Below are 27,472 nucleotides of genomic sequence, written 5' to 3' on the forward strand. Positions count from 1 at the left end.
GGGGCTCTGATGAAGGAATTAGGTCAATGGGGGCATGACTTTAAAGATTTTACCTGCTATTCTCCCTGTTTCCTTTTCTCTGCTTCTTGTGTGCCATGAGAAGTTCCCCTGCTACATGCTCCTGCCACCATGATGTTCTTGTCCAAGAGCATGGAGCCAAGTGACCATAGACTGAATCCTCTGAAACCATGAGCAAAATAAATAATTCCTCCCTTTAAGTTGTTCTTTCAAGTATTTTGGTCACAGAGATACAAAAATAACCAATAAAACTTCAATTACTAAAACTGAGCATTTAAAATATAAATGCCAAATTCTATTTCCTTTTCTTTCTTTCGCCAGTCCAGGGGCTTGAATTCAGGGCCTGAGCACTGTCCTTGGGTTTTTTCAAGGTTTGAGCTCTACCACTTGAATCATAGCGCCACTTCTAGCTTTTTCCAGTATGTGGTACTGAGGAATCAAACCTGAGTTTTCATGCATGCTAGGTAAGCACTCTCACCATCAGGCCAAACTCCCGGCCCCTCAAAATTCTATTTTCTAAAGTGTGATTTGAAGCTTAGGATAGAGCTTTGTAGTAGAATATATCCCTAGTAGGTTTGATCTCCAAAACAGAAAAAAATAAAAAGTTTGATTTGAAAATTTTACTTAATCACATATTAATTTCCTTTCATTCTTACATGTTCAGGTTATATTAAGTATACATCCATGATACAAGTATTTGTAAATAAAAACCATCTCAAGGCCAGGAGTGTGGCTTAGTAGTACAATGGTTGCCTATCATGCACAAAGCCCTGGTTCCATTCCTTGGTACCACATACCAGAAAAAGCCAGGTGTGTTGCTATGGCTGAAGTGGTACAGTGCTAGCCTTGAGAAAGCCCAAAGAGAGTGCTAAGTCCCTAAGTTCAAGCCCCAAGACTGGCCAAAAAAAAAAAAAAATCAGCCAGTGGCTTGTGCCTATAACCCTAGCTACTGAGGAGACTGAGATCTGAGGATCACAGTTCAAAGCCAGCTGAGATAGGGTAGGAAAGTCCCTGGGAGTCTTATCTCCAATGAAACAAAGCACCCAGGTCCTGAGTTCAAGACTGGTATACATACATACACACACACACACACACACTTCATATGTGAAAATGTTATCATCCAGTTGTTAGGAAGTATGATATAATTTGTATCTTTTTTTTTTTTTTTGCCAGTCCTGGGCTTGAGCTCAGGGCCTGAGCACTGTCCTTGAACTTTTTCTTTTCTTTTTTTTTTTTTTTCCCAGTCCTGGGCTTGAGCTCAGGGCCTGAGCACTGTCCTTGGACTTTCTCAAGGCTAGAGCTCTACCACTTGAGCTTCAGCACCACTTCTGGCTTTTTTTTCTATATATGTGGTACCAAGGAATCGAACCCGGGTCTTCATGCATGCTAGGCAAGCACTTTAACCACTAGGCCAAACTCCTGGCCCTGTCCTTGAACTTTTTCAAGGCTAGAGCTCCACCATTTGAGCCTCAGCACCACTTCTGGCTTTTTTCTATGTATGTGGTACCAAGGAATCGAAACTGGATCTTCGTGCATGCTAGGCAAGGACTCTACCGCTAGGCTAAATTCCTGGCCCCTAATTTTAACAATTTTAAAATTCTATAGAAACAAGCAGAGGTTTTGAGAGCTTATAAAATCATCACAAAATGACACATCAGTTAGTTCTACAATACTTAAATATTTTTTTAAAAGTTCATCTTGTAATATCACACTCATCCCCAAACCAGGGAAAAGACACAACAAAAATAAGAGAACTACAGACCAATCTCTCAAATGAACACAGACGCAAAGTTCCTCAATAAAATATTAGCCAACAGAATCCAGAAAAAATTTTTAAAAAATTATACAGTATGATCAAGTAGGCTTCATCCCACAGATGCAAGGTTGGTTTAACATTTGCAAATCAATTATTGTAATACATCATATCAACAGAGTAATGTTAAGAATCATATGATAATTTCTCTGGATGCCAAGAAGGCATTTGACAAAATACAGCATCCATTCATGTTGAAAGCACTAGAAAAAATAGGAATATATACGTATTTTGTTTATTTGAAATAGGAAAAGGAAGGGGGGACATAAGGTGATTGGGAGGAGTTAGGGGAGGAAAATGGGGACAAAAACATGAGAAGGTGTATCAATGTTAAGTAATGCACCTACTATCTGGCCAATAACTATAACCCCTTTATACATTACAATAAAAAATTCAAAAAAATTAATTAAAGCCATATGACAAACCTATAGCCAGTATCATACTAAATGGAGTAAGACTCAGTAGCTTTTCTTTATGCCAACAACACACAAACAGAAGGAAAAATCAAGAAAATGGTCCCGTTTGCAATAGCCCTTAAAAGAATAAAATATTTAGGAGTTAACTTAACCAAAGATGTAAAGGAATTATTTAATGAAAAGTATAAAAGCATAAGGAAAATTAAAGAGGGATACCTGCAAATGGAAAGACATCCCATGCTCATGGATAGGGAGAACATAGTGAAAATGGACACACTGCCAAAATTGATATACAATTTCAATGCAATCCTCATCAAAATCCCAAAGACATTCTTTACTGAAATAGAAGGTATAATCTTGTTCATATGAAACAAGAAAAGACCTAGAATAGAAAAAGCAATTCTAGGCAAAAAGAGCAATGTAGAAGGTATTACAAAATCAGACTTCAAATAGAGCCACAGAACAAAAACAGCATGGTATTGGCACAAAAATAGACCAAAAGATCAATGGAACACAAGATCCAGAAATAGAACCACATACCTATAGTCAACTTGTACTTGACAAAGGAGCCAAAGATATACAGTGGAACAAACACAGCCTATTCAATTATTGGTGCTGGCAAAACTGGGCAGCCTTATGCAGAAAACTAAAAATTGATACCAGCCTTTCGCCATGCACATGCATTAACTCAAAATGGATCAAAGACCATAATATCAGACCTGAAACCCTGAAACTGTTACATGATAGAGTAGAAGAGACACCGGAACGCACAGGGACAGACAAAAACTTCCTGAACAGAGTCCCAGGGTTACAACGATTGGAGAAACTCTGACAAATGGAACTACCTAAAAATAAAAAGGTTTTACAAGGACAAAAGCATAGCTACTAAAGTAGAAAGACAGTCAACCAACTAGGAAAAGATATTTACCAATAATATATCAGACAAATGCTTAATATCCAGGATCTACAGGGAACTCAAGAAACTCATCTCCCCCAAACCCAACAAACCATTCACTAAATGGGCAAGGGAATTAAAGAGAGACTTATCAAAAGAAGAGGGTAAAATGGCAGAAAAGCATATGAGAAAATGCTCATCATCCATGGTCATAAAGGAAATGCAAATAAAAACAACACTAAGATACCACCTTACCCCAATAAGAATGGCCAAGATTTTGAACTCAGACAATGACAGATGCTGGTGGGGTTGTGGAGAAAAGGGAAACTCTACTGCACTGCTGGTGGGATTGTAAGCAAGTTCAGCCACTCTGGAAAGGCGTGTGGAGGTTTTTTAAAGAAATACCTTCCCTACAATCCCGCCATACCACTCCTGGGCATCTATCCTGAACACCATAACCCAGGATATAATAAGGACACCTGTTCAGCTATGTTCATCTCTGCATTATTCACAAGAGCCAAGTGATGGAAATAACCCAGATGCCCTACTGCAGATGAATGGATACAAAAAATGTGTGAGATAGATAGGTACATAGATAGATAAATAGATAGATAGATAAATAGATAGATAGATAGATAGATTAGATATATACACACACAATGGAATTCTACATAGCCAACAGACAAGATAAAATAATGGCATTCACTGGGAAGTGGATGAAACTAGAGTGAATCATGCTGAGTGAGATAAATCAAAGCCAAAGGAACAAAGGTGCATGGTCTCCTTGATATGTGACATTAGATCCAAACAGTAAAATAGTGATGACTCAATATTTGGGTACCCAAGGTTATAGACATGGTCTTGGAGATATAAACATCACTACACAGACATAAAAATCTGATGGGATATATACTTTATAGACATGTTTTATTTTATAGATTGATATGGATCTATGACATATAAACTCCCAGCTTAGCTTTAATTATGTTTTAAAATCTATGTGCCAATAACTGCAGAGATTCCCTTCTTGAATACTGGTTTATTAAACATGACATTTGAAATATGATGTAAAAATCAGTGTTAATAAAACCTTTAAGAAAAAAAGTTCATCTTAGCTGGGCACAGTGGCTCATGCCTGTAATCCTAGCTACTCAAAAGGCTGAGATCTGAGCATCAAGGTTTATAGCCAGCCTGGGCACTATAAAGCTGTGAGACTCTTATCTCCAATTAATCTCTAGAAAACAGGAAGTGGGGCTGTGGCTCAGGGGTAGAGCACTAGCTTTGAGCTGAAGAGCTCAGGGATAGCACCCAGGCCCACAGTTCAAGTCCCATGACCCTGACCCTAGACCGCCCCCCCCCCCCCAAAAAAAAAGTTCATCTTATCTGTAGCCATTCTTGATGCTTTATTACTATAATCTAGGCTTACCAATAACTTGCAAGTTACAATTTCACTTAGGCATTATCACTTCAAATATAACTCTCCTGTCCTGAATAACATTTTACCTGAAATCATATAAATTATTCTCACTTGTCTTTCAGGATTCAAGTGAGTTATGATTCTTATAACTTATCTAGGTAAATCAGGGAGTATAATACTTTTATCAAATCAAATCTTGTGCTGCCTTCTATAAGCACTTATCAAAGTATGTTGTCATTGTCTGTTCCTCTACAAATCCCGTAACTCCCTGAAGCAAGGACCATATTTTATTTTTGGTATCCTTGTGTCTAGCTCACAATAAATGTTAAATAGTTGTTAAATAAAAATAAAGCTGGGTGCTGGTGGCTCAGACATACAATCCTAGCTGCTCAGGAGGCTGAGATCTGTTGAATGCTGTTCAAAGCCATTGTAGGCAGGAAAATCTGAGATTTTTTTTTGGGGGGGTGGTCATGGGGTTTGAACATGGCCTGGGCACTATCCCTGAGCTCTTCAGCTCAAGGCTAGTGCCCTACCCCTGGGCCTGGGCATTGTCCCTGAGCTCTTCACTCAAGGCTACCACCTTACCCTAGAGCCAAGCCCCACTGCGTTCGTTTCTAGAGGTTAATGGGAGGTAAGAGTCTCAGGTCCTTTTGTGCAGGCTGGCTTTGGGCTGGCTTTGAATCTCAATCCTTAGATCTCAGCCTTGTGTATAGCTAGAATTACAGGTGTGAGCCACCGCACCCAGCTCTGAGATTCTTTCTGCAATTAACCAGCATAAAACCAGAAATGGAGCTGTGGCTCAAAGCGGTAGAGCACTAGCGTTGACCAAAAAGACAGTGCCCTTGGTTACCCCAGTTAAAACTTCATGACCAACAACAACAAAAATAAATTATATATGTATATATATTAAAGTAATACTCAAATACTTCCTAATGTTTCTAAAGACTGTCAGCAATACAGAAGACTGACCTCTCCCTTCCCTGAAAACTCACAAAAATAGCTGATCAAATATGACAATATTTTAAAAATAAATAGATTAACTTAGAAGGAAAAAAATCTAGGAAAAAAAAACGAGGCAACTGAAATAACAACAGATGTGGCCAGGAGGGATTGCTACTACACTGTTGGTGCGAGTGTAAACTCGTTCAACCATTAAGGAAAGCAGTATGGTGATTCCTCAAAAGACTAAACATAGAGCTCCCATATGACCCAGCAATTCCACTCCTTGGCAGTTACTCAAATGCCCAGAAACAAGGACATACTAAAACTACCAGCACAACAATGCCCATTGCAACATGATTTACCATTGTGAAGATATGGAATCAACCCAAATGCCCCTCAGTAGATGATTGGATCAAGATGTGGTAGTTATATAAATTATACTAAGAGAAATAAGCCAGACCCAAAGGAATGTAGGCTCAATGGTTTCCCTCATTTGTAATAAGTAGTACATATCTGGGACTCTCCTAGCAGAGGAGAGTCAAAAACCTATGTACATAAGGTCATATACAATGAGACTAAATGAAAGGAACTCTAGGGTATGGAAACAACAGCTTTATCTTGTGTGATTATGGTTCTTAATGTACTATGTTATTTCCCTTCTCTTTTTTTTTGTCCTTATGGTTGATCTCATGTGGTTACTGTATCTGACTTTGTTACCTGGTAAATTGTATATATGTTTATTTGAAATAGGAAAAGGGAAGGGGGGAAACAAGATGACTGGGAGGGGTGAAGGAAGAGAAACAGGGAAAAAAACATGAGAAGAAGTATCAGTGTGTGAGAAGGAATGAACCTACAACCTGATGAATGTAACTGTAACCCCTCTATCCATTATCCCAAGAAGAAAAAAGAAAGAATGGCAGAACTAAGTATGCAAGATGACATTCAAGTATCTCAGAGGATTTTCAGCTCTAGATTTTAGGCTATGGCAGATAAGGACTATGGACTGAGATTTTATACAATAAGCCTTTTAGCTGCTAAATACCTATTGACATGACTCACAGGGATAACTACAAAACTGACTATAATGTGTGGACTGAGGAGACTGAGAATGAGGGAGGAAAAAACACTCTGTTCATGTCTGAGAATACCATAGCAGTCATAATATGAGGCTGATAAGGTATACCCAAAAAAGAGAAGATAGCATCTGGAATATAACCATATTAACTGCTAAGAATATCCCAGCCTCAGATGAGTGCTGGTGGCTCATGCCTATAATCCTAGCTGCTCAGGAAGCTGAGATCTGAGGACCAAGGTACAAAGCCAGCCCAGGCATAAAAGTCTGTGAGACTCTTATATCCAATTAACCACTAGAAAAACAGAAGTGGCACTGTGGTTCAAGTGGTAGAGTGCTAGCCTGGAGCTGAAGACTTCAGCTGTGTTTTGTTTATAAGGCAAGAAAACTATATATATTTTAGGTATGTCACCAATCTTCCTACTATAGCCTAAATACATCAGCTTCCTTCTAAATCCTTAAGATTTACTCAAGTGTTGATTTTACACAGACTTTACATTGATACAAATCATTACAGAGGTTGTAATGTTTTGTTTCACTGTCTTTTTGCGAGCCACGGAGCTTGAACTCAGGGCCTGAGCGCTGTTCTTGGACTTTTCCTCAAGGCTAGTGCTCTACCACTTGAGCCACAGCACCACTTCCAGCTTTCTTCTATGTATATGGTACCGACTAATTGAAACCTGGTCTTCATGCATGCTAGGCAAGCACTCTACCACTAGACCAAACTCCTGGCCCTGTTTTTTGTTGTTGGTGATTTTTTTTTTTTTTAGATAATATCACACTATGAATCCTATGCTGGTCTGGAAATCATTATGTAGCCCAGACTGACCTCAAACTCATGATCATCTCACCTCAAAAGACCTTAGTGCTAGAATTACGTGTATACTATTATACCCACCCAAGTAGTGATATTCTCAATGACTATAACATAACATTAGGAACACTGAAACTAAGACTTCTGCTTAAAGCTTAGACTTTAGAAAAGACATTTATCTCAGTAAAATGAGAACTCTAGGATTAGGTACTTTGGCAAATTCTACCAAACAATTCTAAACAACATAGCATCAGTTTTACACACTTTCCCAGAGAATAGGAATGTAGATGAGGAATATAGCTTGGTGATAAGCATGCTCATCTAGCATATGTGAGGTCAGGGTTGAACTTCAGCACAACAAAGAACAAAACACATTCCAACTAACACTATGAGGTCAGTATTATTCTAATACCTAAAATAAAGTATAACAATAGAAAGCAATAGACCAATATTCTTCATGAACATAGATACAAAGTACCAGCATCTCAAATTCAGCAGTATATACAGTGATAAACAAGTATAAATTACACAATGAATGGTCCCTTGAGATACATACAACCATCGTATTAAAAATCTAAAGACCAAATGATTTTATCTAGATTTAACAAGTAAAAACTTGCGACAAAAATTCAACATTTACACATTAGGAAAAAAATCTGACAGCAAAGAAGTAGTACAAGGACACTACTGCCACATGATAAAAGTAAACATGGGAAAAAGTTAAGGGTGTAGCTCAACCATCTGTCTAGCAAATGTGAGATCCTAAGTACAAAGCACCAAAATATCCCGTACCACCATCACCAACAAAAATAAAACAAAACAAAAAAATGTTTTTCCTGATACCAGAAACAAAACAAGACATCTACTCTGATTTCTCCTATTTAATTATTTTACTGGAAGTTCTAACTAGTATTTTAAAAAGCAAGAGTTTGGAGAGGAGACAAAGAAATGGAGAGGAAAAAGAAACTAAGCTCATAAAGCAACTACAAAACTCCTCCCAGAACTATTGAGTTTGGCAAGTTTATAGGATTCAAAGTCAACATGCAAAATTCAGTTGCATTACACATATTAGCAATGAACAATTTAGAAGTGAAAAATTTTAAATATTGTTTAACAGCTCCTTGTCTTATTCCTTATTTTAGAGGGAAGGGTTTTAGTTTTTCAACATTAAAGATGATATTGGCCATAGGTCAGTCATATACAGACTTTATTATGTTGTACTTTTTTAAATTAAAAAAATTTATTATTATAAAGGTGATGCACAGAGGGGTTACAGTTACATAAGTCAGGTAATAAGTACTTTTATTCGACAGTGGCACCCCTTTCCTTGCTCTCTTCATTTTCCCTCTCTTCCCACCCACAAATTGTACAGTTCGTTTTCAACAGTACCACTGCTGCATATGCTCATCCCTTGTCCTTCCAGTTCTGTGTCCCTCCCCCCTTACCCACCCAAAGACAGATAAATGAACAAACCAGACTAAAAGAAAAGAATAACAACAAAAGAAAAAAACCTCTTGTTTCCATTTCCTGGAGTTCATTTTGATAAGCTATTTTATGTGATAAGAGTCACATAGGAATTGCCCCTTTGTGTTTCTTCTCTAAGAGTATTCTCCTTTGGTCTCACTGTGTGAGAGGGTCTAAGTTCTAAATAATTTTATCATGTCCTGGATATTTTAGATCTAGCTTCTGCATATGAGAGAAAACATGGGCCATTTAAGACACTAGATCTTGTCAAAGGTTCTTTCTGTATCTATTGAGATAATCATGTGATTCTTGTCTTGATTCTGTTAATGAGTTGTATTACATTTATTGATATATATATGGCACCACTATCACATACTGGGATGAACACCAAAGAAGCTTGACACCAGCTAAGGTCTGTAATACTGGCTACTCAGGATAAGATCTAAGAATCACAGCCCAAAGCCAGCCTAAGTAAGCATGAAAGTCTGTGAGACCTATCAAAAAAGCCAAAAGTGGAGCTATGGCTGAAGTGGAAAGTACTCAGGCTTTGAGTTCGAGCCCCAGGCCAGACACAGAGACATGAGACATACAACACATAATATACACACAAGAAGCCTTCAGCTCTACTTCCATCTTTTTGGTGGTTAATTGGAGATAAGTGTCTCAGACTTTTCTGACTTTGAACTAGGATTCTCAGATCTTAGCTCCTGCATTGTTATGACCTAAGTGTTCACTATTAACCTTTTTTATTTCAATTTCCAACACCACATATGGATTTTTTATGATATAGCCACATAGTGTCTTATGCCTATTATCCTAGCTACTTAGGAGACTAAGACTGAGAATCTTTCAATTGGAGGCCAGACTAGGCAAAGACTAGGCAAGATTTCATGTTAACCAACAAAAGCTGGGCAAGGTGGCAGGCACTTGTCAACTGAGCTCTACTGCTGAATTACATCGTGACCATCTATAAGCAAGTTACAAAGCAAAAATCAATACAAAAGAAAAATACACCAGGACAACTTGGGCAGAAAGGCAAGTTTTAGTTGTTTTCTAGCGAAATCCCACATGTTATACTCAATTCCCTCCGCAATTAGTTGTGATAATAGTTGTCAAACATTATCAGGAAAACCTGTTAGAGGCTCGGCCCTCAGGATTTTAAACAAGGGCTGTTAAGATTCTCAGAAGAAAACTGATACTCAGCATAAAGCATACTTCTTACATAAAAGTCCAGGCACAACAAATTACTATCACTTCTGGGAATGGTGAGAATCCTCAAATCCAAATTTTCATATGCCCATCATGAGCTAACTTTGCAATCAGTCATTTCTAAGAATAGCAGTCAAATAGTCTGTTCTTAACTTTTCTGCACAACATGTTTCACAATCTAGGCGAGTGCCTAGCTAAAACTTAGCAGTAAATACAACTGGATGCTACATCCTGTCAGGGCTCTGAACAAATGATTGAGCCCAGAAGGCAGACTTGGAGTCTCCCGGACTCACATTTTAGAAGAAATAAGACTAAAAGGAATACGTACCATCTAACCAGGCAATGTGCTCTTGGAGGAAAGTCATTATTCATACACAGCAAATCTTGCATGGATTGTGGAATGGCATCTATAAAAGTATTTAGAAACAAATTCACTTTAAGGCACAATTTTGTAACATATTCGAGGAAAGAAACATCCCGCAATTCTTTAAAGAATTATAGCTAGAATTTTATTTGTATCTTTCCTGCCACTTCAGACAAAGCTACATATTAAAAAGAAAAGAGGGGCCGGGAGTTTGGCCTAGTGGTTAAAGTGCTTGCCTAGCATGCATGAAGACCCGGGTTCGATTCCTCGGTACCACATACATAGAAAAAAGCCGGAAGTGGTGCTGAGGCTCAAGTGGTAGAGCTCTAGCCTTGAGAAAGTCCAAGGACAGTGCTCAGGCCCTGAGCTCAAGCCCACGACTGGCAAAAAAAATAAATAAATAAAAAATAAAAAGAAAAGAAAAGGCATATACTGCTGGCACTCTTGGCTCATGCCTGCAACCCCAGCCACTCAAGAGGTGGAGATCTGAGGATCCTGTTTCAAAGCGAGCCCATGCAGGAAAGTCCTCATGAGATTCTCATTTCCAATTAATCACAGAAAAAGCTGAAAAGTGCTGTAGCTCAAGTGGTAAAGAGCTAGCCTTGAACAAAAGGAGCTTAAGTGACCAGTGCCCAAGCCCAGAGTTCAAGGCCCAAGACTAGCACAAAAAAAGCATTAATCAAATTGTATACAGAGATTCCCTTCTTGAATACTTGTATGTTAAACATGTCATTTGAAATATGATGTAAAAATCAATGTTAATAAATTCTTTTTAAAAAAAGACATTAATCAACTTGACCCTCCACCTAACAATACACAACTCCAAAAAAGTAAAAAGAGCAGTGTTCCTATCTTCTGACTGCTCATACTAGTTTAAAATATGTATCTCTAAATTAGCTGAGCTTATAGTTTGCTTGAAGCTCTTGCCATTAGTTACAGCTTTAATTACAACCAAAAAGAAAACTATCCAGTATATATACCTATATACATAAGTAACAAAGCCTTAACTTTGTGTATGCACACATACACAGCACATGTGTACATCTGTATGCACACACATACTAGGTCTTGAACCCAGGGCCTCAAGTTCTCAGCTTTTTTTTTTTTTGAGGAGGGGGGAAGTCATAGGACTTGAACTCGGCCTGGACACTATCCCTGAGCTCTTCAGCTCAAGGCTACGGTCCTACCCCTGGGCATTGTCCCTGAGCTCTTTAGCTCAAGGCTAGCACCCTACCCTTGAGCCAAGCCCCACTTCCCTTTTTCTAGAGGTTAAGTGGAGATAAGAGTGTTAGGTCCTTTTGTGCCCGGGCTGGCTTTGAGTGCCTGGCAGCTTTTTTTTTTTTTTTTTTTTTTTTTTTTGCCAGTCGTGGGCTTGAGCTCAGGGCCTGAGCACTGTCCTTGGACTTTCTCAAGGTTAGAGCTCTACCACTTGAGCCTCAGCACCATTTCTGGCTTTTTTCTATGTATGTGGTACCGAGGAATCGAACCTGAGTCTTCATGCATGTTAGGCAAGCACTCTACCACTAGGCCAAACTCCCGGCCCCAGCTCTTGGCTTTTTTACTCATAGATAGCACTCTGTTATTTGAACTATACCTCCTGATTTGGTTTTTTGCTAGTTAACTGGCGGTAGGAGTCTCTTAGGTTTATCTGCCTAGTATGGCTATGAATCTCAATCCTCAGATCTCAGTCTCCTGAGTAGTTACGATTACAGGTGTGAGTCAACAGCGACTATCTTAAATTCATGTTTATCTTCTTATACTATATTCTTCTTCATATATGTCAGTCACACCAATTCAAAGCCACCTCACTTTAATAGCTTTTACTTAATCTTTCTACCAATAAATAAAACATTTGTCTACCTTGAACAGTTCATTTATCAGTATTGCGTTGGACCGAATATCTCTGGGCTACTATCAGATGTATATGGTTGTATATACATTTTTTTCCTTTTGTGGGGCCGGGAGTTTGGCCTAGTGGTAGAGTGCTTCCCTAGCATGCACGAAGACCGGGGTTCGATTCCTCGGTACCACATACGTAGAAAAAAGCCAGAAATGGTGCTGAGGCTCAAGTGGTAGAGCTGTAGCCTTGAGGAAGTCCAAGGACAGTGCTCAGGCCCTGAGCTCAAGCCCACGACTGGCAAAAAAAAAAAAAAAAAAAAACCAAAAACATTTTTTTCCTTTTGTTACTCTAGCAAAATGTATTTTGCTATAGAGCTACTTTACTTATTCAATATTAGTCTTGGTATACTCAGATGCAAACATAAAATAACTTTTATGAGAAATATGTAATAGTATCCATATACAAACAAAGCTATAGCAATTTCAGGTCTATGTTGATAAATAATCATCTGCTGTCTCTAAATATAGTTTTGTTTTGTATGCATTACTATCTTAGGTAGTCCAAAAACATTACATGTTAAATTCCAGAAACACACAATTCGTAAGGTATTTCTTTTTTTTTTTGGCCAGTCCTGGGCTTGAGCTCAGGGCCTGAGCACTGTCCTTGGACTTTCTCAAGGCTAGAGCTCTACCACTTGAGCCTCAGCACTTCCGGCTTTTTTCTATGTATGTGGTACCAAGGAATCGAACCCGGGTCTTCATGCATGCTAGGCAAGCACTTTAACCACTATGTCAAACTCCTGGCCTCGTAAGGTATTTCTTATATTTGTTTTATGTCTATCTATCTATCTATCTATCTATCTATCTATCTATCTATGGTCCTGCTATGTACCCCAAACTGAATGGGAACTTGAAATTCCCATTCCTCATCCTCTCAAGTGATTCCCCACAACTGCCAAGATCAGCAAAAGTAGTTTTAAGTAATGTTACTATAGTATATTGTGACATTTATTCTAATTTATTAGCTACTTTTGTCAAATTTCTTACCCCAACTAGTTTGTAAATTAAGCTTAATGGAATGAATACACACACACACACACACACGTGCACGCAGATACTATCTAGTGTTAAGTATCTACTAGGCAGAGGATGGGAGCTGATGGGAACAGGATCTTGGAACATATTCTTCCAGACAAAGATGGAATATTATATTGGACTGAGAGCTGTGAAATTCATATTATTTTGTGTAACTACAAAAAGAGTCTTCGCTGTGATATTCACAATATGTACATAATGTACTTTGGTCAAAGTCACACCATTAGTATTAATCTCTCTTCACATTAATCCTCTGCACAGTACCTCTTCATTTTACAAATGAGTTAACTTGATTTTAGAAAGACCAAGTAACTAGCAAGTAGAGAAATCATTATTATTATTTATTTTTTGGAGGGGGCATTACTTCAGCTTTGAATTCAGGGCCTCATCATACTTGCTATGTAGGCACTCTACACTGAGCCAAAGATATAACCCTTTTTTACATGCTTTTCTATTTAAATTCTGGTCCTAGGGATTGAACTCAGGAACAAGGCACTCTCCTTGAGCTGTTTTTCAAAGGCTTACCACACTACCTGTCCAACTACAGTTCTACTTTTGGGTTCATTTTTAGTGGTTAATTGGAGAAGCGTCACATGGACTATCCTGTCTCAGCTACCTTTGAATTTTGATTTTCCGATCTCACCCTCTTGAATAATGAGGATTACACATGTGAATCACTAATGCCAGCCTACGATGCTTATTTTCAAAATAAAGTCTTGCCCTTTGTTCAGCCTGTTCACCCTGATCTTCCCATTTTATACTAGTTTCTTCCATTGAGATAGTCTCACAGTTTTTCTAATCAGGCCAGCCTTGAACTACCATCCTTCTGATCATAGCTGCCCATGTAGCTGGAATGACAGGTGATGCATCACTATGCCCAGCTAGACTAGAGATGATGTCCAATGTGTATTCCTGGAATGGCTTCAAATCTCAATCCTTCCCCATCTCAGCCTAAGGCTCCCAAGTAAGTAGGATTACAGGAATGAGCTACTGACATGTGAGAAAGAAAAAAAAAATCAAAATGTTAATCTACTTTGTCTTAAGTACAAAATTTTGAGTAAATCTGAAATACATAAGGTATAATCAACAGACAAAATTTCCTTAAAACTTCTATAACTCTTGATTAAAAGTTATCCTCTGAACTCCATAACTGTATCTGTCCTTGGGACATCATATATTACTTTCTACCTCCTGTAAATTATTACTTTAAGACTTTGCCTTTCATACTGGAATGCAAATTTTATTTAAATTTGGGTCAACAAAGCTTAGCAGAATACCTAACATACATTGGGTATTAAATATGTGTTGACTAGACTAAATATAAAATGAATAGAAGTGTAATTCTCCTTGAACTTCATTGCAAGTACTGTTTCATACCTTACTTTAGATGTGGTAATACAACTTTGTACATTATAAAATATTTCATTAGGATACTACTGAATTATGAGCTAAATTAAACATTTAAAGTATAACCACTCTTAGCTGTACATGGTGGCTCATGCCTGTAATCCTAGCTACTCAGGAGGCTGAGATCTGAGGATCGTCTTTCAAAGCCAGCTCAGGCACTAAAGAACGTGAAACTCCAATTAATCACCAGAAAACAGAAAATGGGGCTGTGGCTCCAGGGTAAGGGCCACAAGCTCCATACACATACACTGAAACCCTTTCTCATGTCTTGGTCCCCATTTCCCTCCCCCCACCCCTACCCCTCATCTTGTTTTCCCCCTTTCCCTATCCGACTTCAAATAACCAAATACGAATATATACAATATATCAGATAACCAGGTGAAATACCGTAACAATATGAGATAACCAAGGGACAGCAAAAGAGATGAGAGATAACATAGTACATTAATGACAACAATCACTCATTATATGGCTTTTGGTTCTATATCCTGGAGGTCCTTTCATTTAGCATCATTCTATATGGCTTTATGTATCTAGGTTTTGTTCTATTGTAAATCTCTGCTAGGAGAGCGCAAAGTTTCTAATGATAATGACAAATGAGGGAAACCATTGAGCCTAAGTTCCTTTGAGTCTGACTTACTTCACTTAATATGACTTTTTTTCTAAGTGTTTCCATTTCTTTACAAATGGGGCGATGTTGTTCTTTCTGACAGCAGCATAGAATTCCATTGTGTATAAATCCCACATCTTCTTGATCCACTCATCAACTGAGGGGCATCTAGGCTGGTTCCATATCTTTGCTATGGTAAATAGTGCTGTAATGAATATCGTTGTGCTAGTGGATTTAGTATGTCCTTGTTTCTGGATGGTTGGGTAAATGCCAAGTAGTGGAATTGCTGGGTCATAGGGGAGTTCTATGTTTAATCTTTTGAGGAACTGCCACACTGCTTTCCATAGTGGTTAAACGAGTTTGCACTCCCACCAACAGTGGCCCTCCTGGCCACATCCCCTCTGCCATATGTTGTTATTAGATGTCTTGATCATGGCCATTCTAACTGGAGTGTTTTGATTTGCATATCTTTTATGGCCAGAGATGTGGAGCAATTCTTCATTTGTCTATAGGCCATTCTTATTTCTTCTTTAGAGAAGACTCTCTTTTTGCCTTGGCCCATCTTTTAATGGGATGGTTGTTTCTTTGAGGATTAGTTTTGGAGTGATTCAATTTAACAGTCAAGATTTTTCAGCTCAAACCTTACCTTCTAATACTTCATCTTTCCCTTCTTTATCAGTGGACTCTTGTACAAGGTAATGATGAGTGACTGAGAACTTGAAGTCAGCAAAGGAAATTTCATCTGATTTCTCTTCCCAAGTGCCAGAAGTAAATATACCCTGTATTTAATATAATGGGGGAAAAAAAGAGAGCATCTACCTTAAAACATTTGAGTGTTTATTAGTTACAATAGCTTTTCCCTTTTTCTGCCTATTAATTAATATTTCATCTATAGCTATCTCCCACATAGTGAAGTAAAAAAAAAAAAACCCAAAAACAAACAACATGGCTTCACAGTGATTCTTGAAAATGAATTAACTATTCTATTTTCAAACCCAGAATATTAACTATTCTAATTTTCAAGTAATTTTCTTATGAGACTATTGTACAAAATCATGGATACAGAGTAAATCCCATGCCTCTTCACATGCAAAATAAAATCCCTTTTCTACCAAAAAAAAAAGGATTCTTCTATTAGTTACTTTTTATTTTATTTTGTGCCGATACTTAGCTTTCAAGTCAGTGTCTTGTATTCACACTAGACTTGCTCTCTACCACTTGAGCCATACCTTCAGTCCAGCATTCTGCTGAAAAATTAGAGACAGGGTCTCTTAAAAAACAAACAAAAAATCCTTTTCTGTGTGAGCATGGCTTCAAATTGATTCATCTCAGCCTCCTAAACAGATTACAAAAATAAGCAACCAATGCCCCAATCTATTTTTAGTTGAAAATTACTAATTTGAGTGTGTGTGTGTATGTGTGTGTGTACATGTGCTGGTCCTAGGGCCTAATCTCGGGGGCTGGGTGCAATCCTGAGCTCTTTTTGCTCAAGGATGGAACTGTACCACTTGAGCTCCACTTCTGACTTTTTGGTGGTTAACTGGAGGTAAGAGTCTCACAGGCTTTACTGATTAGGCTAGCTTTGGAAAGTGATCCTCAGATCTTAGCCTGAGGAGCTAGGATTATAGATGTGAGCCACCAGTGCTCTGCTTGATTAAAATTTATAAATGATGGACTGGGAGTGTGGCCTAGAGATAGAGTGCTTGCCTACCATGCATGAAGCCCTCGGTTCAATTCGCTGGTACCACATACATAGAAAAAGCCAGAAGTGGTGTTATGGCTCAAGTGGTAGAATACTAGTCTTGAGAAAGCCCAAGGACAGTGCTCAGTCCCTGAGTTCAAGCCCCAACACTAGCAAAAAAAAAAAATTATAAATGATACAGATAACATCAAAATAAATTTTTACAGTAACAACTTTAAAACCTGACAATATCTCTATTTTAATATAAAGTATTATTCAACACAAGAAATTGCTTCATAAAGAAGCAGTCTGAGAGCCAGGTGCTGATGGCTCACATCTGTCATCTTCAGATTGCTTCTTTTTGGTGGGGGAAAGGAGGAAGGGTTGCTTGTGGAGCTTGAACTCTGGGCTTGGATGCTGTCCCTGTGCTCTGCAGCTCTACCACTTTGAGCCACTGCACCACTTCTGGGTTTTCTGGTGGTTAACTGGAGATGAGAGTCTCACGGACTTTCATGCCTGGTCTGGCTTTTGAACTGGGATCCTCAGATCTCAGACTTCTGAATAGCTAAGATTACGGGCATGCACTACCAGCGCCCAGTTCAAGAATCTATTTTTGTTGCACTTATTTGCTTAACAGACTGCTTCAAGCTTTAAGCATTGGCATTTAAATCTTGTCATTGGGAAAGAAACTTCTAGAATGGAAATATTTTAATTAAAAGTTCCACAGAAACTGTTACGTATATAATATGACCATTATAGGAAAAAAAAAGGATCTTTTACACAAGCCTCTAATCTCCCATAGCTGTTCTCCCCAATAGAGAAGTGAACAGTCATTTACAATGCATCACAACTGTGAATGAGGAAATATCAATAAACTACCTGCCAAGGACAGTCAGTCATAAACTAGTTGTAAAATACAGAAGCAACCATTCTGTGAATTACTGAGCTTTAAACAAAGTTTTAATAGTTGCATTTGTCTTAATATTTATAATTCTAAATGAAAATATATTTTAAGTATCCTAAGGATTAACTATACAAATAAAGCAAACATTAATCTTTTGTTAGAATTATTACTATATATGATGTACATTAAAAAAAGGGGGAGAAGCCAGGCGTGGTTGGTCATGCCTGTAATCCTAACTACTCAGGAGGCTGAGATCTGAGGACTGAAGTTCAAAGCCAGCCCGGGCACTAAAGACTATGAGACACTTATCTCCCATTTACCACTGGAAGTAGGGCTGTGGCTCAAGGGGTAGGTCGGTAGCCTTGAGCTGAAGAGCTCAGGGACAGCATCCAGGAGCAGAGTTCCAGCCTCAACAACAACAACAAAAAACCTGGGGAGAGGTATCTAGTTTTTTTGGCAATACTCTGTTTGAACTCAGAGTCTTATATTTGCTAGTCGTGTGTTCTACCAGTTAAGCCATGTTCCTAGCCCCCCAAATAATGCTTTTTGCATATATACCTTTCTTTGATGAATTAACTTATGTTGAATTATAACATACAAAGCCTGCACCAAAAGTCTCAAGTTGCAATAAGTAATGTAACTGTATACAAAACAGCTTCATTTGCTAGTCAGAAAGATCAATGTATAGCAGTTAAGGATTAAAACCATAATGTAAGTCCAGAAAACACTGAGTCAATCCCATGTTTCAAATTGGTAATAAGGCTGAATCTAATCCAAGATTCTAATGCAGCCAAATTTACCAATAACTATATAAAAGAGAATTTGATTATGTTCAATTAAGAGTGCACTGATCTTTTTGTCTCCAAAACAGAATTTTCAAGATTGTGGAAGTGGCCCTGTGGCTCAAGGGGTAAGGTGGTAGCTTTGAGCTGAAGAGCTCAGGGACAGCACCCAGGCCCAGAGTTCAAGTCCTACAACAGACCAAAAAGAAAATTATTTAGCTCAACTGAAAAAGAGCATTCTATTCAAATATTCCCCCCCCCTTTTTTGTGTCAGTCCTGGCCTTGAACTCAGGGCCTAGGCATTGTCCTTGGGCTTTCTCAAGGCTGGAGCTCTACCACTTGAGCCACAGCACCACTTTCAGCTTTTTTCTATGTACGTGGTTCCGAGCAATCAAACCTGGGTCTTCATGCATGCTAGGCAAGCACTCTACCATTAGGCCAAACTCCTAGCCCCAAATATCCCCTTTTTAGTGGTATCATTTGACAGCAACTTCTAATATGTGTATATTTAGGTATATCTGGATATGACAATTCTATCAAAATTAATCTGGTAATTCACCAAGATGTAAAGACCCTAAGCACATAATAAAAATGAACACATAAGATTGGCGCCAATGGTTCAAGCCTGTAATCCTAACATTCATAAGGCTGAGATCTGAGAGTGGCAGTTTGAAGCCAGTCCTAACAGGAAAGGTCTGTGAGACTCTTATCTCCAATTAACCAGCAAAAAGCCTTAATTAGAGCTGTGGTTCAAGTAGTAGAGTGCTACCCTTAAATAAAAAAGCTAAGGAACGGGGCGGAACATTTGCATTCATTTGAGTATTCAAGTATTACATAAAATATCCAAAGAATCAACAAATAAACAACTAAAACAAACTGAATTCTTTAGTTATAGAATTCAAAATCAACATAGAAAAAATGGGTATTTATATACAGTAGCAGTAGTCATATAAAATGAAAAAAAATTTAAACGTAGCACTCTAACCAAAAAAAAAAATCAAACATGTAGAAGGGAAATTAATAAATTATAAATGAGCACTCGACCTAAAAAAATACTTCGAATACTACTGAGGAATGTTAAAGATCTACTACAGGTAAATCATGTACTTGCAGTGAAAGACACAATACTGTTAACATGTCAATTTTCCACAAGGTAATCTATAATTCAACATAATCTCAATCAAAATTTCAGAAGGCATTTTTGCAAAAATCAAGATGCTAAGTCTAAAACTAGTATAACACTCAAAAGGACTAAGAGCTAAATTTATTTCAACAAGTAAATACATTGTGGGGTTTTTAAGACTTACTTTGCTTCGGAAATTATGACAGTACACTATTGTAAAAAGGCAGATCAGGGGCCAGGAGTTTGGCCTAGTGGTTAAAGTGCTTGCCTAGCATGCATGAAGACCCAGGTTCGATTCCTCGGTACTGCATACATAGAAAAAAGCCGGAAGTGGTGCTGAGGCTCAAGTGGTAGAGCTCTAGCCTTGAGAAAGTCCAAGGACAGTGCTCAGGCCCTGAGCTCAAGCCCAGGACTGGCAAAAAAAAAAAAAAAAAAAAAAAAAGGCAGATCAATGAAATAAAACACAAAGTCCAGAAATACATACATACTTATTTTTGAGATTATTACGAATATCTAAAATCTAGTGAAGGAAAGAAAGGATGGTCTTCTAATCAGATGGTCTGCCATAATTGTTCGTTCACAAGGAAGAAAATAGAGTATCATGGGATCTTGAGAACCATTAAGGTAGCAAATATTTAAAAGCACACACACATACACAAAATTAACAATAAAATCTAAAACTGAGAAAATAAAGCCTTTGTGGGGGGCAGTTCTAGGGCTGAACTCAGGGCCTGGTCACTGTCCCTAGACAGTTTTTGCTCAAGGCTAGTGCTCTGCAACTTGAGCCACAGTGCTACTTCTGGCTTTTTCTGTGTATGTGGTACTGAGGAATTGAACCCAGAGCTTCGTGCATGCTAGTCAAGCACTCTACCACTAGGCCATGCTTACAATAAAAAATAAAGTCTTATCAAATTAAAACTTATGTTTATCAAAAGATAGCTAAACTGATTAGAGAAACTATGTATTAATGGAAAAACTCAAAACATATGTATCTGAAAATGGACTCCTAAGAAGGACAAGGATTTTTTTCCCCCTAGTCCTGGGTCTTGAACTCAGGGTCTGGGCATTGTCCCTGAGCATTATTTTGCTCAAGACCAGCACTCTACCACTTAAGCTACAGTGTCACTTACAGCTGGTGCCCCGTGTGAGGAAACTGCTGCCCCGTGTGAGGACACTGCCGCCCCGTGTGAGGGCTCCACGTGCTCGAGAAACTCACCGCCGATGAGCTAATCGGACTGCGGGTAAGTGTACTCCCATCAAATATGGGAAAGAACCTTTCTAAGAATGACCCTTCCCTCGACTCTCTTAAGCTCTTCCTTAAAAGTCGAGGGTTAGAGATTTTAGTTGCACAGACATGTAAAGTTTGGGATACTTTAGTTTAAATCGCCCTGTGGCTGCCAACTAGCAACTTGGTAGACTGGAATACTTGGGACAAAATTGAGCATCTAATCAGAAAAGCCCAGATTAATCAACGGGAGATTCCTCCACGAGGCGTTTCTAGTTTTTCTCCTCAACTTTCCAACCTGAGAGCTGAGTCCCCTGGGGACACAGTTAACAAAGAGAGGCCAGATGCCTCCCTTACTCCCTGCGGAGATGCTAATCTCTCATTGCCTACTGAAAGGCCAAGTTCCCCTCAGGGAGATGAGAAGGAGCCACCCTTTACCCCTCCCCCATCAAACCCAGGCCATGAGCCCTCAGTAGTCTCACAGGAGGGTCTGGGCCTGCCAGGGCTCCATTCACCAGATAGGCTTCTGCATGGTGCTTCTGAGGTCTACAAGATATTGCAGCCTTTGAATGGAAGTGTGTCAGAAAGGCCGGAGAGCGTGACCCCAACAGACAGTATCACTAGTGAGGCACCATTTGAACCTGGCCCGGAGTCCTGCCAGCTATTCCTGGTTAATATTGACCCGGGTGGTAACCGCCCTGCAACCGGGTATCCCTGGGAGCCTGACGACCTTAAGGAACTCAAAAAGGCTGTCTTAGAAGTTGGCCCTAATGCTCCTTGGACAGAAGCCATCCTCCAAGGCCTTGCTCACCAACCATGTACTGCAGCCGATTGGATGGCTCTAGCCAAAGCAGTTCTTCCAGGCCCGCTTTTCATTAACTGGTGTGCCCTGTATAAAGAAGAATGCCGCCAACAGGCAGAGAGGAACCAACACTCGCAACCTGTAATCCCCATTACTTTGGGGATGCTTACAGGGACCTCCGATCAGTACTCAATGGGGGTCCAGCAGGCAACCATCCCCCCTCCCTATCAGGATCAGATTAGAGCTTTGGGCCTAGCGGCCTGGAGAAAACTGAAGGAGGGTCCCTCTGAGTCTCCTATAGCAGAAATTAACCAAAGACCAGGAGAGGACGTGTCTACTTTTGTTGAGAAAAGCATAAAAAGCAAGTCTTTGAGCCCTTGGAACTCCCCAGTATGTGTGATTAAAAAGCCTAATGGCAAGTGGAGACTACTCCAAGATTTGAGAAAAATAAATGAGAGCATGGAACTTTTTGGGACCCCCCAAAGGGGGATGCCCTGGATACCTGCCATTCCTAATCACCAATATCTCATAGTCATAGACATCAAAGATTGTTTTTTCTCTATTCCTCTCCACCCGGAAGATACTGAGAAGTTTGCCTTCTCCCTTCCTTCATTAAATTATAAGGGGCCTGATTTGCGTTTTGAATGGACAGTTCTACCTCAAGGTATGGCCAATAGTCCTCCTATATGTCAGGACTATATGTCTAGAGTCTTATCCCCTCTTAACGAGGAGACAGGCTCACTTTTCTATGTATATATGGATGATATCATTATAGGAAGACCCAGAAGGCTCTCTGCCTCCTGAGGATATCTCTCTCTCTCTTCTTTTTCAGAATAAATGATGGACCTTACAGTGCTGATCCTGTTTCTTCTTGGAGTCAAGATACCCATCATCAACATCCTCTGGACCGGACTGCACAGATGGCTACCCTATGTCCTTCCATTTCTTGGTCCTATACTCCTCTTGTTCTTACTCTTAACTTTTGGGCCCTGTGTTATCAATAAGGTTACAATTCATTCAAAGCAGGATAGAATCCATTCAGTTGATGAACGAATCCACTCAATTGATGAACGTACAGGTGCATTACCAGAGGCTTGCTACCAATGCCAATAACTCCTATGACCAAGGAGAGCCCAATGACGAGGAAGGATCCCTTGACTCCCCTTAGATGTCTCCCCGAGAGCCAATGACGGGTAAGATCTCTGGAGCGGGGACAACCTAAGACAGGCCCGGGGGTGATCTATACTGTGGGACAGAAGGCCGCAGAGCACTCAATGACGGGTAAGATCCCCTGAAGGGGACGACCTAAGACAGGGGTTTTGCGCGCTTGTCCCCCCGTTCTAATAAACAAAAAAAGGGGGAATTGTTGGGGCCTAGCCTCCATCTCTGAGGCCTGATTCTGGCTCAGCTGCAATTAAAGGGCTTTGTCCAGGCATTTGGTCTTTTGCATACCTCTCTTAAGGCTGTGTACGTGACTCGATTGAACCCCCCGCAGTTTCGCGGGTCTCGCAGCAGCTCAAGTCTCGCGCGCTTTCCTGCACCTGTCCTGCCCACTACCTGAAAGCCCCACCCAGACCCTTAGTGGTAGCACAGGGGCCCTCTTCCTATTGGCTAGCTTCCCGGTGCCCACCTTCTCCTACCCTAACAGTATGTAACTAATTGTCTGACGCAATAAAGGAGAGCATCAGAGATCAGCAGAGATCAGCAGAGAGATCTGATGCGCTTCCATGGTTAACACTGCTTCTGACTCAGCGTGGTTTTTTCTTCCCCGGTGATTGGGGGAGGGCTGGGTCTTCGACACTTACCATCTCACTCGGCTCCCGGGGGACTACAGGCTGGCCCTGTGTGTCCCTCCCCGTTCCTGTGTTGCTGCCCCAGAGAGGAGCAACAACATGATACCAAAGAATCGAACTTCATGCATGCTAGGCAAGCACTCTATCACTCAGCCCAGCCCAAGAGTGTTTTTTTTTTTTTAAATTAGTACTAGTGGCTCATGACAAGAATCCTAGCTATTGAAGAGGCTGAGACCTGAGAAATAAGGTTCAAAGCCTGGCATGGTAGTACACATCTTAAATCTTAGCACTGGAGAGGCTGAAGCAAGAAAACAGAGACTTCAATTTCAACCTCAGCTAACCAGTGAGATCATCTCAAAAATCCCAGGCCAACATGTGTTAGCAAGCCCTAGCTTCTACATCCATCTACAATTTCTATCAAGCCAGAATATGTATTCTTCCAAAAACTGTATTAACTCAAAAATAACCTTCAGAGGCTCCTTTCAAGGATATAATGAATGCTAGACCACCTTCTCAAGAAAATTATACATGTTCTCATTCAAAATTAACCATGAGGCTGGGAGTTTGGCCTAGTAGTAGAGTGCTTGCTTAGCATGCATGAAGACCCAGGATCGATTCCTTGGTACCACACACATAGAAAAAGCTGGAAATGGTGCTGTGGCTCAAGTGGAAGAGCTCCAGCATTGAGAAATCCCAAGTATTCCCCCCACCCTGCAAAATTAACCATGCATACTGTGTAATGAGACAAAAGTCTGTGGACTGAGAACTCCATTTACATGATACTTAAAGCCTTTCTAGCTACGAGTTATGAATCATTTAACCTGGATCAACTATATTTTTTATAATATAATAAATCCAGCTCCTTTTTCTTCCCCCGCCAGTCTTGGGGCTTGAACTCAGGGCCTGGGCACTATCCCTGAGCTTCTTTTACTCAAAGATAGCACTCTACCACTTGAGCCACAGTGCCATTTCTGGCTTTTTCTGTTTATGTGGTAATGAGAAATTGAACTCAGGGCTTCATCCATGTTAGGTAAGCACTCTACCAATAAGCCAAATTCCCAGCCTAATAAATACAGCTTCTAATACAATTTTGTTTTGGGTAATACTGGGGTTTAACTCAGGGAATCACAGTAGGCAGATACATTGTCATAGTCACCAGCTTTTTTTTTTTTTTTTTTGCCAGTCCTGGGCTTGAGCTCAGGGCCTGAGCACTGTCCTTGGACTTTCTCAAGGCTAGAGCTCTACCACTTGAGCCTCAGCACTTCCGGCTTTTTTCTATGTATGTGGTACCAAGGAATTGAACCCAGGTCTTCATGCATGCTAGGCAAGCACTTTAACCACTAGGCCAAACTCCCAGCCCCATTCACCAGCTTTTTTTGCTCTGGTTAGTCTTGCATTTTACCCAGGCCAGCCCTGGACAGAAATCTTCCCTTAGATGAAACAACAGGTGAGTACCACCATATACAGTTTTGTTCTGTTTAGACAAGGTCTCAAGAACTTCCCTTTATTTCCTTTCCTCAGCCCCACTGGGCCTTGAACTGTGATTTAACCAAATTCCACTTCATGAATATCTAGTATCACAAATGTGAAGCACTAGGATGCTAAATAATACAATTTTCAGAAACAAATGAGTTGAGGGATGTGATCTGGATTAACTGAACATCTTCACATCACTAATTTGCATATACTTTTCCTGGAAAAACAGAATACCAACAGCTAAAGGGCACTGATAAAATGGCCATGCCAAACTCAGCGCTTTCCTAGCATACTGGATTCCCTTGGTTCAATTTCCAGCACCCCAAAAACAGAAAGAAAAAACAATGACCCTGGAACAAAGGGAAGAGGACCCAACAACCTGAAAGTGGGAAATGGTTTTAAAAATGTCACCATAGGGGGCCAGGAGTTTGGCCTAGTGGTAGAGTGCTTGCCTAGCATGCACGAAGACCCAGGTTTGATTCTTTGGTACCACATACTTAGAAAAAGCCGGAAGTGGTGCTAAGGCTCAAGTGGTAGAGCTCTAGCCTTGAGAAAAATCCAAGGACAGTGCTCAGGCCCTGAACTTAAGCCCAGGACTGGCCAAAAAAACAAAACAAAACAAAAAGTCACCATAGGCCAGGTGTGGTGGCTCATGCCTGTAATCCTAGCTACTCAGGCCCAGAGACGAAGCCCCATGACTCACTCCCTCCCCCCACAAAAAAAGTAGCAAAAGAGTCATATCTAGGGCTGGAAGCATGGTCTAGTGGTAGAGTGCTTGCCTAGCATACACAAAGACCCAAGTTTGATTCCTCGCTATCACAAACACAGAAAAAGCTGGAAGTGGTGGTATGACTCAAGTGGTACAGCACAAGCCTGGAGAAATACCCAGGATACCCAGGCCCTGAGTTCAAGCCCCAGGGCTGGCAAAAAAATAAATAAAATTAAAAAAACCTTGAATTACATTTTGAGTTTCACTTCAATTTTGAAGGCTGACTACATTAATCAGGTAGTGGATACATTACTTTTGTTTTATTTTTTCTTTTCCTTGCCAGTTTTGGGCCTTGATCTGGACCTGGGTCTTCATGCATATCAGGCAAGCACTCTAACACTAGGCCAAACTTCCAGTCCCATACTTTTTGAACACTGATACCCCTTCCCAAATTTCCCTCCCATTTTCCCTCCCTCCACCCCCACCCACTTATCTTGGTTTTCCCTTATCTTCCCATTTTCAAATAAATAAATGTATATAAAATATGCCAGGTTCCAAAGTCAGATACAATAACAACATGAGATAAACCTTAAGGGGAAAAGAAGAAAAAAGAAATAGCTTCACATCGTACATTAAGAACAACAATCACAAAGATAAACCTCTTGTTTCCATATACTGGAGTTCATTTTGCTTAGCTTTATCCTACATGGAAATATGTACATAGCTTTTTCATTCTTAAATAAAATCCTCAAAACATTCATATGCTAAAAAAGAGTGTTACTTGTAGTGTTATAAAATATGAAATCTATAAATTACAAGTTGTGATTTAACACCAAAATTTTTCCCTCATTTAACAAAATATTCTACCCAAGGAATTGAAAGCCCAATTTTCCTGATGCAAAACTTTGAAAAAAGGTATCTTAACATCTAAGAAATAAGGTGAAAGTAAAAATAAAAGGAAAAAATTAGCACAAAAATAACATGTTATTTTAATATTTTCCAAAAGTTTTTCATATCTTATTTGCTATAAATTCAAATCCAAATTATTTCAGATGCTATTTGATGTTTATATACTATATGTAACTTTTTTTTATGTGTGTGCTAGTCCTAGAGCTTGAACTCAGGGCCTGTATACATAACTTGTAAACATTTAATCAAACATGTCAAGTGCAGAAAAAGGATTAAACATTTAAGTTTCAAAATAAATTTAGAGACATCAGCAAATAAATCTAACCTTTTCAAGTGGCCTTCCCACAGAGTTTCCAATCAGTTTCCAGTCATTTAGGACTTCTTCAACTTTAGAAATAAACCTAGGAAAGGAGAGGAAAACATTTTCTATATATGTAACTACATTATACAATTGCTATCATGATACAATTACTACAATTACTTTAAAAAAGAGCTTTTTTTTTGGTGGTTGTGGTACTTACTCTGGGCCCGGGCTCTGCCCCTGAGCTCTCCAGACCAAGGCTACTGCACACTTCTGGTTTTCTGGTGGTTAATTGGAGATAAATGTTTCAGGGACTTTAGTGCCCAGGCTGGCTCTAAACCGTGATCCTCAGATCTCAGCCTGTAGGTGACAGGCCTGAGCCACCGTGTCCA

General features: G+C 39.6%; 1 protein-coding gene across 3 annotated transcripts in view; it reads right to left on the minus strand.

Annotated features, from left to right (window-relative positions):
• Positions 1 to 27,472, minus strand: part of Rab3gap1 (RAB3 GTPase activating protein catalytic subunit 1) — an 83,932-nt gene that overhangs the window by 51,530 nt on the left and 4,930 nt on the right. For 2 of the 3 annotated variants that reach the window (XM_090342894.1, XM_090342893.1), the window contains exons 3-5: positions 27,105 to 27,180; positions 16,022 to 16,154; positions 10,389 to 10,467 (exon numbers count right to left, since the gene is read on the minus strand). In XM_090342894.1, coding sequence (XP_090199020.1) covers positions 10,389 to 10,467; positions 16,022 to 16,154; positions 27,105 to 27,180 — 288 coding nt within the window. Of the gene's footprint in view, positions 1 to 53; positions 181 to 10,388; positions 10,468 to 16,021; positions 16,155 to 27,104; positions 27,181 to 27,472 lie in introns of those variants that run through there. The other variant, XM_090342895.1, reaches the window with a different exon arrangement.

The sequence above is a fragment of the Megascapheus bottae genome, chromosome 12 (assembly GCF_031878675.1).
Source record: "Megascapheus bottae isolate mThoBot1 chromosome 12, mThoBot2.hap1, whole genome shotgun sequence".
NCBI lineage: Eukaryota > Metazoa > Chordata > Mammalia > Rodentia > Geomyidae > Megascapheus > Megascapheus bottae.